This window comes from Bubalus kerabau, chromosome 5, assembly GCF_029407905.1.
Source record: "Bubalus kerabau isolate K-KA32 ecotype Philippines breed swamp buffalo chromosome 5, PCC_UOA_SB_1v2, whole genome shotgun sequence".
In the NCBI taxonomy this organism is placed as follows: domain Eukaryota; kingdom Metazoa; phylum Chordata; class Mammalia; order Artiodactyla; family Bovidae; genus Bubalus; species Bubalus kerabau.
Genome location: NC_073628.1, coordinates 133,947,244 through 133,965,529, shown reverse-complemented (window position 1 = coordinate 133,965,529; position 18,286 = coordinate 133,947,244). Strand labels below are relative to the sequence as shown.

Genomic DNA, 18,286 nt, shown 5'->3' with positions numbered 1-18,286 from the left:
TCACTCTGAGCAAGAAACTGTCAGGAAGAGGATGCTGCCTCGTGAAGCTGATCTGTTGTTCAGTCGCTCATCGTGTCTGACTGTTTGCAACCCCATGGTCTGTGGCATGCCAGGCTTCCCTGTTCTTCACCATCTCCTGGAGTTTGCACAAACTTGTGTCCATTGAGTCAGACTCTGGAGCTGATCCAAGGATCAACTGAATTGACCGAACACCTGGGGAAATGACTAGGGCACAGGGAGGGCTACAAAAACAGATACTATAAGATATTGCCATCAGCTGTAACAGTAAGTGATAGAAAATGCTGTATTTTATGCATGGAGAGGTGAGGCACAGGTTGAGTTCAATGCTTCAAGTTTCCCAACTGAGGACAGTGGACCACCCGAGAAGTGTCTATGCGTGTGGAATTCTTCTGACTCCATTCCTAGTCAAGGATCTCAGTTACTTTAGATGCTTTAGAACCCTGTAGAATGAGGACACCATAAAAACTTTTAAAAATGATCAGGCTGGGCATATCAATATTTATTGAAATACTGAAAAAAAAAAATTCCATTTTGTTGAGAAATTCCTGGCAAGAACCAACACGACAATTTGATTTCACGGATACAGTTAAGTAACGTCAACGAGGAACTGACTTCACACTCTCGACATCACGTGGATTCAAATCCAGGGGGCAGCAGAAGATCCGCAAGATAAATATCCAGATGTGACAGATTGTCTGTTTATAAATAGGCCAATGACAGTGAACCCGGCCAAGCCCTAAAGCTTCATATCTGAGTCTGCCTTTCCTAGTAAATCCTGTAGCTGATAAGGCAGTGGCTAAGTCAGTGTCTGGCTGCAACCCAGTTAATGGCAAACACTAGAGCAAGTCTGCACGCGCCATGGACGCCGAGTGGCATCTTGTTTGTCAGCCTCTGTCTTCAATGTCACCATCAGCGTGGCTTCAGTCTCTATGTTCCCCATCTTTCTAACTGTTCTCATGGTGTAATTTATTAGGTTAACAACACAATAATATGTGGCCTTGTTTAGATAAAATAGTCAGTGGGGAATACTGTACATTTAAAATAAAACTTGGACTTTTGGGATCAATATATTTGTTTTTGAAAAAAAATATTTTTTTTTTTTTTTGCAATGTTAAGGACCCTCCAAACAACTATCTCCCAGATCTAGAAATTGTCTCATCCCGTGTTCCATATACAGTGATGGAACCATCTCATAAACTGTTGACACTTTTCTCTTCCAACTTGGGGAGAGTAAAGATGCTGCTCTATTTACTGCTTTGGGTATGGACTCTGATCAACTATCTTCCTGTTGTCCTTTGAGCCATGGAGACAACACAGGTGACCTCTGAGTGACAAGCTATGGACGCCCGGCTGAGCTATGGGCACCCTTCACTTGGACGTGTGTTAGAGGTGATCAATAAAAATAATAAAATAATCTTCTTTGTACTCACAGAAGTAATAACTAATATCTTTGGTATACAACTTACAACGCTTGGAAAGAAAACCAGATAAGACTCCACCCTTGTTAAATTTACTAGAAAACAGAGGGAGCTACAAGTCACATAATTTACAATAGACATTAAATAAACTACGGTAAGAACCATGAAGATTTACAGACATTTAATCAAGTGAATGATCTAAATTCATTAAGACGCCGCTCTGTCTCTGAACTATGTCCCACTAACTTGACATGCTACAACAAACCATAGATTTGGTTTCTTCAGTCTTGGCTATATTTTAGACAAAGGCGAAACCAAGGAACAATAAATTAGCATCATAATTGTCTACAGTTGAACCTATGATATACAATATAAATAAACTATTCAAATGCCAGAAACATTTATGAAAAAATTAAGGGACTAGGAGATACTTTCATTTTTTTACAGTTTCTACAAGTGATTGTGCCGCCAATAATCTCAAAAAAAAAAAAAAATTAAAATCTAAATGAGATCCCCGTTTCTGATTTTAGTGTCTCACGACATACAATAACTAAGTACTGTTAAAAATAATTACCGATCAGAAAAATAACATTAAGGAATTGCTACTCCAGCTCTTTCGTCACATCACAGTCCCCCCCCGCCCCCCAGAGGCCCTAAGGAATGTAAACACTCTATTTCATTTGACTTTAAAGTATTAATACTTTATTTTAAACAAGTGTTGATCCACATCTGCTACCTTTGAGAATTGTGAAGTAAGGCAAGACTTCTGTATCTCTGGCATCGCCTGTTGATAATACTGACAGCGTGGTCTGGAGACTGTTTCGCAGTTCTCTGTCCTCCAGTATTTGTTCTAGAGCAGACTTTGGTCTATATAGTGACTTAGAAAGCTCACTGTCACTCTCTTCCCTTCCCTATTGGGGAAGATGTGAAGCACATTGCTATCTTTCCAGGCTCACCGTTTCCTCTCTGCGTTCAGGGGATGATCAATTGCAACACGCCAATCAGCGCGTCTGCTCACCCCCGCCTTTATTTTGCACAGCTTAACATGCTTCCGTGTTCTTTTCCTGTTCAGAACGCTGACTATTTGGCATTCCAGCAAAATATGTTTCCTATTGTGTTTTTTTTAAATGAACTACAAACCTTGATGGTTAAAAAGGCTGATGTATCCTAATAAGCCTTTCTGCTGGGATTTTTTATGAAATCCAGTAATGCTAAAGCTAAAGTTTGTAGTCGCTGCCCTTAATATTAATGAACGCTTGTAATAGGATCAGAAGAGGGACACTGCCTGCTTTTTTTTTTTTTTCCCAAACGTTATGAACACGTGACAAAACAATCCAGAACATAGTCAAAATGGCAAGCTCACGTATCAGTGGACTGTTCTTATTAGCTGTTGGCAGGTCTAAGATACAGACAGTCAAGAATAGGCTTTTCAAGGTTTGGCGGAGCTCCCGGGGGGTGCGGCTGAGCACAGGTCCTCGCTACAGACTCCGGGATCCCAGGACAGAAGGTGCCGGGTCCTTGGAAGGAAGAGGAGAGGGCTGTTACCGGTGCAGCTGATGGATTCTTGAGGATGGTTCCAGTTCAGCTTTACCACGGAGGAATTCTGTAAGCTCAAATTCCCTGCCACGTAAGCCTAATGAATAACATAGATCAGTTCCTAGATTTCTTCACAGCGGAGATTGGTTTCAATATACAGGAAAGCATCTGTCTGTTTCCAGCCTGACACGGTGCTGGGGTCCGTCTGTGGGTTCAGTCCACTCCGTTCCAGTGTCTTTTGCACAGAACGCTCTGGGGATGTGACACATTTGATTCACAGTTTGCGATACAAATACCCTGATACATCATTTATTGGCCATTCAGCACTTGACTACTATGCCTTATTAAATTCAGTATCTTTAAACCAAGTGTTTAATTCATGTTGCTTGGAGCCATTCAGAGTATTTTTTCTTCCCTTTCTTCCTGTTCTTCTCCTCCCCCACCCCACCCATGTCTGTGTTTTGTCGGGAAGCCGAGCTTGTGTCGGCTGTGATTACGCTCGCTTTGCATGCAGCATCTCGATCAGCAGGTTGTTGTAGGGGACGTCCCCGTTCAGGTGCTTGTAGTACAGGTACTCCTCGGCCTGCATGCTGATGGCCCGGATCTCCGGGAGGCGGAGCAGCAGCTGCCCGAACTTCTCTGTCTGCTGCGGGTAGTTGCACACCGTGTAGTCCAGCAGGGCGGCGTTGACCTGCTCCTGGACGCCTTCCACCAGCTGGAAGTTCTCCAAGTTTTTGACATCTGGATTAAAAAAAAACAAACCACAATATTTCAATGGTGTTTTAATTCCTGTTTATAGCAGCCTGTTCAATTCAGGGTTGCATTTTCCTCCTGACATTCAGCCCACCTGACGGACCGCCGGACGGTCGTCAGCCCCACTCATGGAGACTGCCTGAGCAGACGGTCACAAACGTGCTTTAGGAGAACGTCCCGTGGAAATTCTGCCTGTGCCTCCGGTCAGCTAGACACCAGTGGGTTCCGAGCAAGGTCAGTTCTTTTCATATCTCACAAAAGAAAAGGTTTGAGGATTCTGAAAGTAGAAGGATCGTAATATATTGCCAGCAAATGAGTCCCTTGAGGAAGACTGATCTTAACCCAGTATATGACACAGTGCACGGAACTCTGTATTAATTTTTTGACCCAAGGTGAAATCTGTGTCCAGGCTATGATGTAGTTAATTCTAATAAAAAGTGACAGGGTTCTTGTTTCTGTTTGACATTTTCTAAATGATTCTGAAAGCCTCTGACTTGTCTAGCCTATGCTAATGAACCATCTGGTACACTCCAGTGACTGCCAGCGGAGTTGTCGCTGCTGGGAACTCTCTAAAATATATGTCTTGGTGACTAATGATCTTTATCAAATGAAAGCTTCGTCCTTTCGGCAGAGTTCAAGCAGGATGGCCAGTGCCCTTTAACCTGAATGTGGTTTCTGCAGTTGATACTTTGCTTTTTTTTGATTTTCCCTTCTAGACACGAGCCATTCACACAGAGGAGATGGATTCAGACAATCCGCCTGGCCTGACTCCTATGGATCCTCGCCCTGTGGGTCCTCATAATGTGGAGGAAGAGGGAAACAGAGTCAGAAGACACACAGACACTGAGCCGGGGCAAGCGGTTATGGTGGGATTTCTCTCCTGCAGTTGGTTTATGTGAACTGTGCAACGTGCTCACGGTGTGTAGACAGACGCCTCTGGGAGAAATCTACAGACACGTGCGTGCGTGTTTACACACATCATCCGTGCTAAGAAAGTAAACAGACGCAGGCACCTCTCCCCCTGCTTTGTCTTCTAATTGGACAAAAATAAATAAGAACGATTCCATAGAACACCAAATAATACCATGGTAACAGGTTAAACGTACCAAGCCCCGCTGAGTCACCAAGATGACTCGCGCCCCGTGTTTCTGCCACCGTATGTTGTGACATTGAGTCTGTACGTATGTGCACGGCCCTTTTGGTGTCTCCTCGTGCTGCGGCAACAGGCTGCCTCACATGTGCTGTTGAAACGTGTCCAGGATGATTTCGGTGTTTACATTTTGAGCCATAACTTTGCATGAAGCATGCTTCCCCAATTCCGTCCCCAAATCTCTGCCCCAAATTAAAAACAGTGGGGAATTAGTACCGAAATAGCGTGGGCACTGGTACGATCACATCTACTTCAAAGTGCAACGGGGGAGTAAAAAATACTCGATTACTTATTAACGAGATGCACAGACAGACAGATGCTGCCCGATGAGGCGCTTCGCCTTCCAAGGTGCCGTCCACCGGCCACGACGCGGGCGACCCGACAGCTAATAATGCGCTTTCCATCTATCTCATCTAAAACGTCTTAGAACTCAATTAAAATACTTATTAGTTATATCTGGTTCAAAACTATAAGATGTGAACAAATGGAAATCCCTTGACTATGCTGTACCAAGACAGATGACAGAAAAATGCACGTTCGTGTCAGCCTGGGTCTCTGCCACACTGTTCGAATTTCAGAGGCACACACCCTGGTTCCAGACATTGGTCCTTCCTAAAGCATCATGGCAGAGAACCGGTAATTCCAAAACAGTTCATCTGAATTCTGACCAGCTTCTTAGTGCTGCTTCTCTTTACCCTCCCGCTCAACCTAAAGAAAACATTTAAGCCTAAAACCTAAGGCATAATTTTTTCTTTTACTTACTACTAAGAAGTTGAAAGGAAAAAAAAAGCAAATTCCAGTGTTATAGTGATTTTAACACAATCATAGGAAAAAAAACCGAAGTATTATTTTATGCTACAAGGACAGACATTGTCACAACAAGAAAAGCTGACGAAAGTCACCAAGATTCATAGGGAGGATGCAGGAATTTGCACAGTATAAAACGCAAGATAAACGAACAATAGTCTTTTCAGAAAGTTGTTTTTGAAACTTTTTTTGATAAATGTATTTTTTAAGAATAAGGTTCAACCTTCTGTGATAAATTATGCCACTCTCTTAAAAGCAAAACAAAACACAATGAACTGCTAAGAGACAGAAAACAAAGGACGGATCATAAGTTCTGGTTAAATCACGTACTCTTGTTACAGATAAACATTTGAAGTCTTCAGGTCTTTAGAATTCAATTAAGATACTTATTAGTTATATCTGGTTCAAAACTATAAGATGTAAACAACTGGAAATCCCTTGACTATGCTGTACCAAGACAGACGACAGAAAAATGCACGTTCGCATCAGCCTGGGTCTCTGCCATGCTGTTCGAATTTCAGAGGTGCACACCCTGGTTACAGACATTGGTCCTTCCTAAAGCATCGTGGCAGAGAACCAGTAGAAATGTGTTTTCCATCTATCTCAAACTCCCTAAAGTTTAAAAGCACATGCAATTGTCCTTCTGAAGGAAAATCCTGTTTAACATGTTTATCATTAACTATAACAGAAGTTACGCTGCTGGTTGTCCCAAAGGTACGTACTTACTGAATGTCCACTTTGTTTCTATGTCTATACAGGCAGTTTGTAATTCAGTGGCAATGATTCTGATATTAAAGCTATATAGTGAAAGAAAGAGAAAGAAAGAAAGGAAGGAAGGAAGGAAAGAAAGAAAAACATTTTGACTGAGTTCCTCTCATCCACTGACCAAGAAGTTCCCAAATCACAGCTCCGGTTGATCTGTTTCAGCTCTGTGTCCCTCTCACAGCATCTTGTCCTCTTTTATTAACCGTCCATTTCCCCATGGAAACTTCCAGCATCTTGACATCAGAACTGTGTTGTCTATTGGTCAAGGCCTCCCCAGAGATTTCTCCGATTGTTTGCTTTATATTTAGGTGTATTTGTCCAAAAATCGCTTAACTATAAAATGACCTATCACGTGAGCTGCTACGTGTTTTTTATGCTGCTCGTGTGTGCACTCAGTCCTGTCTGGCTCTCTGTGACCCCATGGACTGCAGCCCGTAAAGCTCCTCTGTCCGTGGGATTATCCCGGCAAGAATACCGGAGTGGGTTGACATTTCCTCCTCCAGAGGATCTTCCCATCCAGGGATCAAACCTGATTCTCCCGCATCTCCTTCAATGGCAGGCAGATTCTTTACCACTGAGCCACTGGGAAACCCTTGAACCGCTTTGTGGCTTCTAAGTTGATTTCCTTTCTTTTTCTAGCTTGACACTGGCTTTCAAAAATGGACTTATACATCTCTCCTTGAAGTAAAATAGTGTAAATGTAATAGTGTGTTCTACTCAAGAATCCAGTGGTGAGCCTTTTTATGATCTGAATAACCAAGGCTCAGTTCACGTGTTCTGACAACGGGGGTCAGTTTTGCTCTAGGGAGAACGTGCCCACGCCTTCATCTGGGTGTGGGATATGGCCCTTTGTTCTTGAGTCTCTCGTCTTTCCCGTCCGACAGGCAGAACTTGGCGTTTCCACGTGGAGAATGTAAACTGGCGCAGCCATTGTGGAAGACAGCATGGAGGTTTCTCAAAAAACTAAAATGCAGCTACCATATGACCCGGAAATTCCACTCCTGGGTATGTATTTGAAGAAAATGAAAACAATAATTGGAAAAGACACCTGCACCCCAATGTTCATAGCAGCACTATTTACAATACCGAGATGTGGAAGCAACCGCGGGCTCCAGCAACAGACGATAAAGAAGGTAATGAGTTCAAGCAAACTCTGGGAGATGGTGAAGGACAGGGAAGCCTGGTATGCTGTGGTCCACAGGGTTGCAAAGAGTCGGACATGGCTGAGTGACTGAACAACATACATATATATATATATATATATATGTATAATGGAACACTTTGCCAACAATGGTCCATCTAGTCAAGGCTATGGTTTTTCCAGCAGTCGTGTATGGCTGTGAGAGTTGGACCATAAAGCAACCTGAGTGCCAAAGAATTGATGCTTTTGAACTGTGGTGTTGGAGAAGACTCTTGAGAGTCCCTTGGACTGTTAGGAGATCAAACCAGTCAATCCTAAAGGAAATTAGTCCCGAACATTCATTGGAAGGACTGATGCTGAAGCTGAAACTCCAATACTATGGCCACCTGATGCAAAGAGCTGACTCATTGGGAAACACCCTGATACTGGAAAGACTGAAGGCAGGAGGAGAAGGGGACGATAGAGGATGAGATGGTTGGATGGCATCACCAACTCGATGGACATAGGTTTGAGCAAGTTCTGGGAGCTGGTGATGGACAGGGAGGCCTGGCGTGCTGCTGTCCATGGGGTCGCACAGAGTTGGACATGACTGAGCGACTGAACTGAACTGAAGAATGGAACACTGCCCAGCTATAAAAAAGAATGAGATTCTGCCATCTGCAATAACATGGATAGACCTGGAGGGCATTATTCTCCGTGAAGTAAGTCAGACAGAGAAAGACACATACTGCGCGATATCACTTATCCGTGGAATCTAAAACACAACAGACCAGTGAATATAACACCAACCAAGAGAAACAGACTTGCAGATGCGGAGAACCACCTGGTGCTACCAGTGGGGAGAGGGAGACGGGAGGGCCGAGACACACCCTACAACACAGAGCACAGCCAGGATGTCACACTAACGGTAACTAGGATGGAACATAACCTTCAGAAACTGTGAATTCAAAAAAGAAAGAAGCAGAGACGAAAAGCGCTGCCACGCAGTACCACCACGTCTCCGGAGACCTGGAACTTTCTCTTTCATGCAGGTCACTTGTGTGCACCTTATAGGAAGAGACCCGATTTAACTGTGCCCATGGAATTCATTTTTAGGCTAATTCATGCCCTATCCTAAAAAACTAAACATGAAATACCTTTAAAATGCTAATCATTTTCTCTGTGATGCCGCCTTACCAATCAAGCCCCACTCCACAAGTAACGAATGGGTGCTGGCATGCCTCGGGGGTCTTAACTCACCTCTAGCAGGAGTCCATAACGCTGGAAGTTCGTGAATGAACTGATAGCTAATTATATGAGAAAGCAAAATTTGGACAAATTATTCCATGTTCTGGGGTCCTTGGAAATCTGCTTTTTGGGATTTGCTCTTCAGTTCCCAGATGAAAGAGCCTTGCCCCACATGTGGGTTGAGGAGACCCAGCTGGGGGAGAGCGACAGGAGACCAGAATCCGCCGCCAGCTCTTCTGGGGCGTCACGCCGGATCCCTGAGCCTCCTGCATTCGGCTACACGTTTCTTTGAAACTGATGTAAGCTTCATCTGAATACAATTTAGAAACGCAAGTTAATGAACCCCATCATTACAAATTCTGAGTCGGAAACAGTACATCAACAGGCAGAGGCACCCCCAACCCTTTCTCCCCCGCCTTTAAATTTTGATGACCAGCAAAAAAGCATTTTGAGCTTCTCGTCTAAGTATCAATCTCCCATCATCTATTCCACTTTACTCACTCAGGGACTAATTACCAACTAGTTATATGGAGCAGCCTGACGATCAGCTCACAGTGGGGGCCCAGAGTCTCTTCCATCCTTATTGGAAAGTAAACCCTTAGGTCTTCTTGAATACATTACAGCTGGCTTTTTGGTCGCACACAGCTTTTAGCCTCCTTCTGAAGCTAAAGACGCCGGTTTCTGCCGCCCTGGTCTCTGCCACATGGCACGGCTCCCGTACAGCACGCTCTTTTGGGAGACTGGTTCTCTGCAGAGCAAGGGGGCTGGGGGCTGGGGGCTGGGGGGCTCAAATGGCTGGAGAATATAATTATCTTTGTTAACTTTCCGCACATTGGGGGAAAAAAAGAAATCTCATCCAGTTCTTTCAAAGACACAAAAGTGGGGGGAAGAGGTACCACTTCGCATCCGGAGAATACTGCTTCCCCTTGAGGCTTTTGGAGGGCTGACCTCTAAACTGGCTCGCGACTTGTCCCGCGAAGACTGAACTGAACTGAAGTCCTTTATCTAAATCTCTGTATGTGTACACATGTGCATGATTATTAGCCACGAATTATTTGTAGTGACTGGAACAGACAAACCAGTGTCTTCACAGAATAAGAAAATCCAAGTCTTTGGCGGGAACTGCGTGTAAAAATGTGGGCATATAGGATATGTATTATTTTTGTACATAGAAATGAGCCCGTACAAGTTGCTCAGTTCAGTTCAGTCGCTCAGTCGTGTCCGACTCTCTGCAACCCCATGGACTGCAGCACACCAGGCCTCCCTGTCCATCATCAACTCCCGGAGTTTACCCAAACTCATGTCCATCACGTCGGTGATGCCATCCAACCATCTCATCCTCTGTCGTCCCCTTCTGCTCCCGCCTTCAATCTTTCCCAGCATCAGGGTCTTTTCAAATGAGTCAGCTCTTCCATCAGGTGGCCAAAGTATTGGAGCTTCAGCATCAGACCTTCCAATGAATATTCAGGACTGATTTCCTTTAGGATGGACTGGTTGGATCTCCTTACAACTAGCTGGTGCTTTATAAATGACAAAGCACACTACCGTGCTTTACTACTTCACACCTTATGTATACACCGTCTATGAATTCATTCATTCATTCAGCCCTGTGCGAGATGATGAAGATATAGGAATAAAAGACAGACTCTGGGTCAAGTGTTAGAGACAGACAGTGGGTGCCCCGGGCACACACAGAGCCAGGGGCAAGAGAGTGTTCGGGGGAGGTGACGTCTGAGAGCTTTCGAGAAACGAGGCAGAGGGAGCTGAGCATCATGGGGAAGTGAGAGGAGCAACCTGCACTCAGAGCCCCAGAGACAGGGACTGGGTCCCCGGAACAGCTCAGCTTCTGTGAAGGGCTGCGGGGGGCGGGGAGTAGGCACAGCAGCGGGAGTGGGTACAGAAGGGTGGACTGTAAAGTTTGGGGTGGGGGGTGCTGTACAAAAGAGTCTGTCTTTTGTTCTGGAAGCTACACAGAAGCATTGCAAGATGTGAAGGAAGGAAGGACGCGGTCAGCTCTCTGAGTGGTTAACATTGGGTGTGTGCAGGACCACAGGTGGCAAACTCGGTGGCCACAGCAGTGGGGATGGACGTGAAGGTCATCCAGGTGGTCACGCCACAGGGCTTGCCGGCCCCGGGTTATTCTGGAGTGGGAGAGAGCAGAGGCCCTGGCTGGTGGTCTGGGTGTCTGTCCAGGGAGAGAGTGGTGGGCACCTCCACCCCTGCCCCCCGGCAGGAGGAGAGGACGAGGCGTAGGATGTGGTAGTCCAGGGGCACGTGGGCATCCCCAGGGATGCAGGGCGAACGGCTGGAGACGGGGGAGGGGGTGGTCCAGGCTCAGCAGGGAAGCTGGACTGGTGTCCAGATGCGGGAGCCATCAGTGGGCAGTGAGGATGAAACCCCAGGAGTCAGGGGAGCGTGTGGGGAGAGACGAGAAGGGGCTGGGGCTGGGAGTCGGGAGACTACCAACTCGCCAAGGATTCTCTCGTGAGAAGGCATTGTGGGTTATGAGATTTAGACTCGGAAAGATTAAATAGCTTTTCCATGATTTCTAAGTTAAGGACAGACCCAGAGAATGCGGGAATGGTAACATTCAGCCAGCATTAGTCAACCTGCAAAGGAGGTTTTCACAGACCTCTTAAGACTCTGAATGTGTCACACAGCCCCAAGTTCCTGCCACCTAAGAGGGTTTCGGAATGGGACGTACTGGGCGGTCCAAAAGCTCAGCTTCTAAAGGGTCTCAAGGTCTGTGAATGAACAGTTTTTAGAGAATGTGAATGAAGTAACATACCCTTGACACCCATACTGACACATGCTAAGTTGCTTCAGTCATGTCCAACTCTTCGTGACCCCATGCACTGCAGCCCACCAGGCTCCTCTGTCCACGGAATTCTCCAGGCAAGAATCCTGGAGTGGGTTGCCATTTCCTTCTCCAGGGGGTCTTCCGGACCCAGGGATCCAACCAGCGTCTCTCACGTCTCCTGTACTGACAGGTGGGCTCTTTAACACTAGCCCATTTCTATGTATTAGACACCTTAATCGTCGTAATGCCCCAGGTCATGGTCATAAACAGTCGCAGTGACACTGAGCAGAGATCAGAGTCATGAGCACCTCCTGGAGGGCTTTTCTGCGCACCAGCCCTTGACATCGGGGCTGTTTCATGGACAAATCAGTCTCTCTGATGTTTTCCAAAATCAGAGAAAGGTAGAGGATTCCTTGCACATTTATCCCATTCTCAATCACAAAGAATATTCAGGAAAACATGGCCAAGCCCTAAGTTTCAGTTAGAGACTTACTTTCCACTCTCTTTTCTTAATTTTGAAGTGCAATTTACCCAAACATGTATGACACTTCACAAAAAGCAGTGCCTCCCGGGGCTGCCGAAAGCGCAGGCTCAGGAAGCGCCGCTGCATAAAGAACGTCCCCTGGGGGGGCCCACGCGTGAGTCAGCTTTGCGTTCAGAGTTTGTCACCCCTAACGGGCAGCAGCTTTTTCCCCAAGGGAAAAGAACACCACGCACTAACCAAATGTCATGCTTCTGGTCCCGATCCTGTCTCTAACTGTCAGATCACGGGCGCGTCGCTCTTTGGGGCCCTGAGTCTCCTGGTCCCTGAAGGGCAAGGGCTGCACTTGACCATCTCCCATCGCCCCAGCCCTAAGAGTCCACAGCTGCGTGACTATGAGTCCAAGCTTTGGAAGGAAGGTGCTGGATTCGTGCTGTCAACACAAGTAGTGACGTGTATCTCTCTGTGCCCACCTGGTCAGCTGCGTTTTCACTCAACTGTCCGGGCTTGGCTTTGATTCCCCAAGATGGTTTTGGGCTTGAATCGCAAATGATTTCAAACTCTGTTTAGTAGGCAGCAGAAAGTGGACACAATGTCCGTTAGGAAAACGGTGCCTGAACCGATGTACATCCCCGTGGCACCCCCTTTACAAGGGGAAGGGGAGTAGTTTTTGTGTGGACTTGACTGCAAAGCTCACAGACCGTGCAAAGCGGGCTGCGGGGCTGACCCAGGCCAGGCAGCCTGGTCGGGGGTCTACAGAGGACAGACCGATTGAGTACAGATGGCTTCATTTAAACAGTCAAAGCAAACACTATTAATACCGGGGACTTCCCTGGTGGCGCGGTGGGTAAGAATCCACCAGCCAGTGCAGGGGATGCGGTTCAGTCCCTGGTCCGGGAAGATCCCACGTGCCTGGGAGCAGCTAAGCCTGTGCGTCACGACTACCGAGTCCTCGAGCACACGGCCCCGCGCTCTGCACGGAGAGAAGCCACCGCAACGAGGAGCCTGCGCGCTGCAAAGAACGGGCCCTGCTTGCTGCAACGAGCGTGCCCACGCCAGCAGTGGAGACCCAGCGCAGCCAAAACACACCACTGTCCACTGAGCTCGTGCACGTTCCTGTCTCAGAACAGCGCCGACATCCTCGCCCCAGTCTAACCCCGAGCCCACGTCTCTGCCAGGCTCCTCTCCGGACATGCTGGTCTCCTCGCTTGCTCCTGACTTAGGACCTCACACGTGCTGGTCCCACAGTCTGAATGGTTCTTCTCGATCCTGTGGACTTTCTCCAGGAAATTCAGAAACTCAGAACACCCCAGTTTCTGCTCACACGTCACCCCCTCGGGACGCCTCTGCTGACAACTTTTTCTAAAACAGCTCTGCCTCCCTATCAAATCACTTTGGCCCTTCCTTCTGCCTTACTTTTCCTTGAAAATATTTACAATGTATGCAAGAGTTGTGTGTACACCCATACACAGAGACTGCAGTGCCTGTTAATGGGTAAAGGAATAAAAAGCAGGGTCTGTAGGTTCAGTGAAACAGTGACCGCTTAGGAAGGAGGGACAGTCTGACAAGGGGACGATGTGGGGGAACCTTGAGGACACCGCGCCGGGTGTGAGAGGCCAGTCACAAAGGGACAGATGCTGCAGGCCTCCGCTCACCTGAGTGCCCGCGGCAGTCAGATCCATAGACAGCAGTGTGGCGGGGCTGCCAGGGCCTGGGGGACGGCGGGTGGGGGTGTCTAACGGGTTCAGAGTTCTGCAAAGTGGAAGGAGTTCAGGACACTGACTGGACACCAGTGTAGATGCACTTAACATCCTCGAACTGTCCACTTAAAAATGGCGAAGGTGAGAAAGTTTATGCTCCGTAGACAAACGTGTGGTTGCCAAAGGCGAAGGACGGATCGGGAGTTTGGGGTTAGCAGATGGATAAGCGAGGTCCTACTGCCGAGCACAGGGAGCTGTATTCAATGCCCTGTGTAAACCACAGTGGAAAAGACTATGAAAAACACGCATGTAAGAATACACTATAACTCAGTCACTCTGCTGTACGGCAGACTTTAACACAGCATTGTTAACACAACTGTAATTCAATGAAAAACAAGAAATTTTATGTGCTGTGTATTTCACCACAATTAAACACTGAAAACTGTACTGTCCGTGTGGTGTTTGAACATCATAAAACAACGGCCTGAGAACCACGGCTCTGCAGAACCAGACCATCCCCGACGCTCTCCAAGCCACTGGCATTGTGAGTTCCTTCCACGGACCAGATGCCCGCAGCTGAGGGGTGACTGCTACCCGTTCTGCGCTTCCCCTTCGCTCACATCCGTATGCGGCACCTTCCTGTTGATGCCCGCTTGACCGACTTCACAGTATACAGTTACTTGTCTAATTCTTTATAAAGTGTTTACCTCATCTTTAAGCTTGCCTGTCGCCCTCATGAGGTGCACTGTGAAGGCAGGGACACCCGGGCCAGGGGGCAGCACACGGGATGCCCTCCCCCGAGGCGGAAGGGATGACCAGAGTACACTTCTTGACTTGATGCTGTGTGGCCCTAAACCAAAGTATTTCCTTCTTCCTCTTTTGGCCTTTGACACGCTGTTCATGCTTCCACATCAAATTCACGCCAGATTGTGTTTCTCTTTCGTGTAGAACCGTTTTGTGATCAGAAGCAAAAAGCACCAACCGCACTGTGTACTGTGCTTTCTAGGGACACAGATTCTGAACCGGGTGCTGGCTGGGTGCGCTGACGTCAGTGCCAGGCCCGCCGGCTCCCCGGGCTCCTCCGCACCTTCCGTGTGTAGAGCACTTATTTCCTCTGCCGGGGTTCCACCTTTGCTGTGCACTCAAGGCCCAGGACGACGGCTCCCGGGGGTGACTTAGTAGATCCAACCGCTTCTGGACCTTCTGGCTTCTGCACCTACTGCCCGAATGGCGAGTGGGCATCACAGGCTCAGGTGGTAACATCGCCCTCCATTCCCTGGGTACCCAAGCCTGCTCTCTGCCTCCGGATTTCCCTGTTCTGATCACCAGCCAACGTCCCCAGGCCTCAGCCCAGACAGCCTGGCATCCAGGGGGCCTCTCCAATCCCATCTCTGTGGACTGTGCCGTTTGCCCATCGCAGGGGGCATCCGGCGCCATCTGGTCACCTACCTGTCAATCGTGGTGATGGGATGTTGACCTTGGCAATGGCCACCATTCCCCTATCCTACCATGGGGCCCGGGCAAAGTCAGAGGCCCCTTCACACTCAGCGAATGGACACATTCTCACGTTAATGCACATATCCCTCTTCGCCTTGCTGTGTCTGAAGTCCCTCTAAACACGTCTGATCGGACCCCCTAACCCACAGCCCATGTCCTGCCTCCCCTGCTGGACTGCCTCCTCGGGGAAGGCAAGACGCCCAGCACAGACCTGAGGACACTCGCCACTTGGAACCAAGCTCCCACGAGCAGGAACCACGTGCCGACTAACTCCTAAGAAGGGCCTGCTAACCCCGCCTGAGCCAGAGCCCCGGTGACTAGAGCCCTAGGCGCCTTCAGAGCTCCTCACGGCGTGAAGTCACGACCAACCTCAGATACAGCAGGACGCCTTCCTATTGTTCGGCTCTGGAAAAAGAGATGAAACTGAGCTCAGTGAACTTCAGAAGGAAAAGCATTTGGTTTGCCTGGTATAATGAAGCGGTACGTCATCTGAGGATGTTGAGAAAAGCCTGTCTGGGCACTGTGAACCAAGTCCGGACCACCGCTGACAGAGGGCATTCATTCTTTCCTTCTCTACACACATTTGCAGCTTGTTTTCCAGATGCTAGGGGATAAAAACGTGGAAGGAAGGCCATACTACAGGGGTTTTAAGACCAAGAATTGAAGCGGGTCGTAATTTTTATCAAGTTAAATGCATGCAGAATGAAAGGCAAAAAAAGAGAAAAATCTCTGACTGGGAATTAACAGAGTAGTTTGAACCAGGAAACAGAACTGAAAGAGGCACAGGATAGAACAATTTTCTGGTCTCCTCCTAAATTTCAAATGAAACCGTGTGTCAGACGGACTTAATCTTTAGGGCAAACGCATACGGTGCTTGCTAAACAGGAACTACTTCTAGCTGGAGCGGCCCTGGCCAGCCAGCCTTGGCAGCCTCGGTCCTTACCTTGTTATAAAGACCATCTGTCTGCTCGGAAGACAAGATGTCCACATGCATGAAAACCTGTCCACCTTCAGAGCAAAGCTCCTCCCCCCAACTCTTGTAGTCATGGCCCAGAATAGGTTTCGACTCACAAGTTTGCATTTTTGATTTTGACTCAGGAATTTCTGTGGTTTTGGCCAAGTTTTCTTACTCTCTTCGAGTAAGGTTATGGTCTTCAGTTTGTTCAGGTGGCAAGTCAAGCCTATGAATAAACCAACGTTATCATATGAAAGAGAATTAAACAGGCAGATCCAAGTGGGGATATATTAAGCCAAATTTAAGCTCCAGTTGTTGAATTTAGCCTGGGCCTGCTGTCTGGTTTGCCTGGGGATAAATTCAGCTTTCCAGCTAATCGAATGAAGAAAACCGCCTCAGGTATGATAAAATTTACAAGAGAGCGCTGTCCAACCGTTCTTGTTAAAAATATTAGCTTAAAGGCATTCTTATCGTCTTTGGGATGAAGACCATATTTGCATTTAATGATCTGGTTTCAAACTTTTATGAACTTGGATCCAATATTAGCTTAGCCAATTAAAATCTTATTTGGAGGGAGAGTGAGGGGCAAAAAGCCCGACCTACTCAGCTCTGGTTAGTGTTTTAGAACTTGCCTATGAACTCTCGAAGAGGTTATTTCTAAGAGAAAAAATAAAGGGGAGGGTAACGTTTCAGAATATAAATGTACATTTAGTAAACAATGTTATATTCACAATACGCAATTGACTTGAAGCTTTTCTGCACATTAGAGCCTTGGTCCAGAAGACAAAAGATGTAATCTTCCAGATATTTCCACCGTACAATCAATACTCCTTCATAATTCAGCATTTGAAAGAAATGCTTTTTCTCTAAACTGCTGTTAGTCCACAGGCCACAGGGTGGTTGCAGGGCCAGGGGCGGCCTGCTCCCCGTCCAGGCCCGTTCCAGCCTGCTTTCTATCCTCCAGGCCCGGGAGGAGGCAGACGGGGCCAGGGGTGCGAAGGGCCGAGGGTCCACAGGGAGAAGGAGCTGACTGCAAACTAAAGGGTGGGTGGAAATGTTGGAAAAAAGCATTCAGAATCCTCCCCCAGATAAACAGTTTATTCCGTATAACTTGCAACACGCAGACCTCAGGGCCCCTGGTTGATTGGGCAGGAACCTCACGGACTCTCCCAGGGCACCATATCCACGAGCAGTCCGGGGTCAGAAACACGAGTGTCCCCACTGCCCAGCTGTGGTCCACTCCCCGGGGTGATGGCCGTGGCCCTGGGGACATCATGGCTGTGGCCCAACTTCAGTGTCCCCAGTGGCATCTGGGACGAGACGAAAACGAATCAGACACCCCGGGACCAGTTCTCCTCTCACTCATTTCAACAGAAACCAAGACGTGAATGGAACACACACGTCATTTGGAAGAATAAGCACTGGTTATTTCAAAAGGATGAAACCCATGACAATTAAGCCAATACAAGACCGTGTGACGAGGTAAGGAATTCTGCCTCCCGAGCAGCCAGAAATAGGGACCAAGAACCTCCACTGCTATTCATGGTTGGTTCCCGAATGAAGACTCAGCAAGTTGATCAAATCGGATCAGATCAGTTGTTCAGTTGCGTCCAACTCTTTGCCACCCCATGAATCGCAGCGCGCCAGACCTCCCTGTCCATTATAAACTCCCGGAGTTCACTCAGACTCACGTCTATCAAGTCAGTGATGCCATCCAGCCATCTCATCCTGTCGTCCCCTTCTCCTCTTGCCCCCAATCCCTCCCAGCATCAGAGTCTTTTCCAATGAGTCAACTCTTCGCATGAGGTGGCCAAAGTACTGGAGTTTCAGCTTTAGCATCATTCCTTCCAAAGAAATCCCAGGGCTGATCTCCTTCAGAATGGACTGGTTGGATCTCCTTGCTGTCCAAGGGACTCTCAAGAGTCTTCTCCAACACCACAGTTCAAAAGCATCAATTCTTCAGCGCTCAGAGGCTGTATTTGGGCTTTATTTTTGATAAGAAGTTTAAAAGATGCCTTTCCGTTTCATGGGGCTT

The 18,286-nt window shown here is 47.5% G+C and overlaps 1 protein-coding gene across 13 annotated transcripts in view; it reads right to left on the bottom strand.

Moving 5' to 3' along the window:
• Positions 1-507: 507 nt before the first annotated feature.
• The window catches only part of NR5A2 (nuclear receptor subfamily 5 group A member 2), a 127,415-nt gene continuing 109,636 nt past the window's right edge, over positions 508-18,286 (bottom strand). For all 13 annotated transcript variants that reach the window (XM_055583166.1, XM_055583152.1, XM_055583155.1 and 10 more), the window contains one exon: positions 508-3,716. In XM_055583166.1, the coding sequence (XP_055439141.1) occupies positions 3,469-3,716 (248 nt within the window). In that variant the 3' untranslated portion in view covers positions 508-3,468. The remainder of the gene's footprint in view (positions 3,717-18,286) is intronic.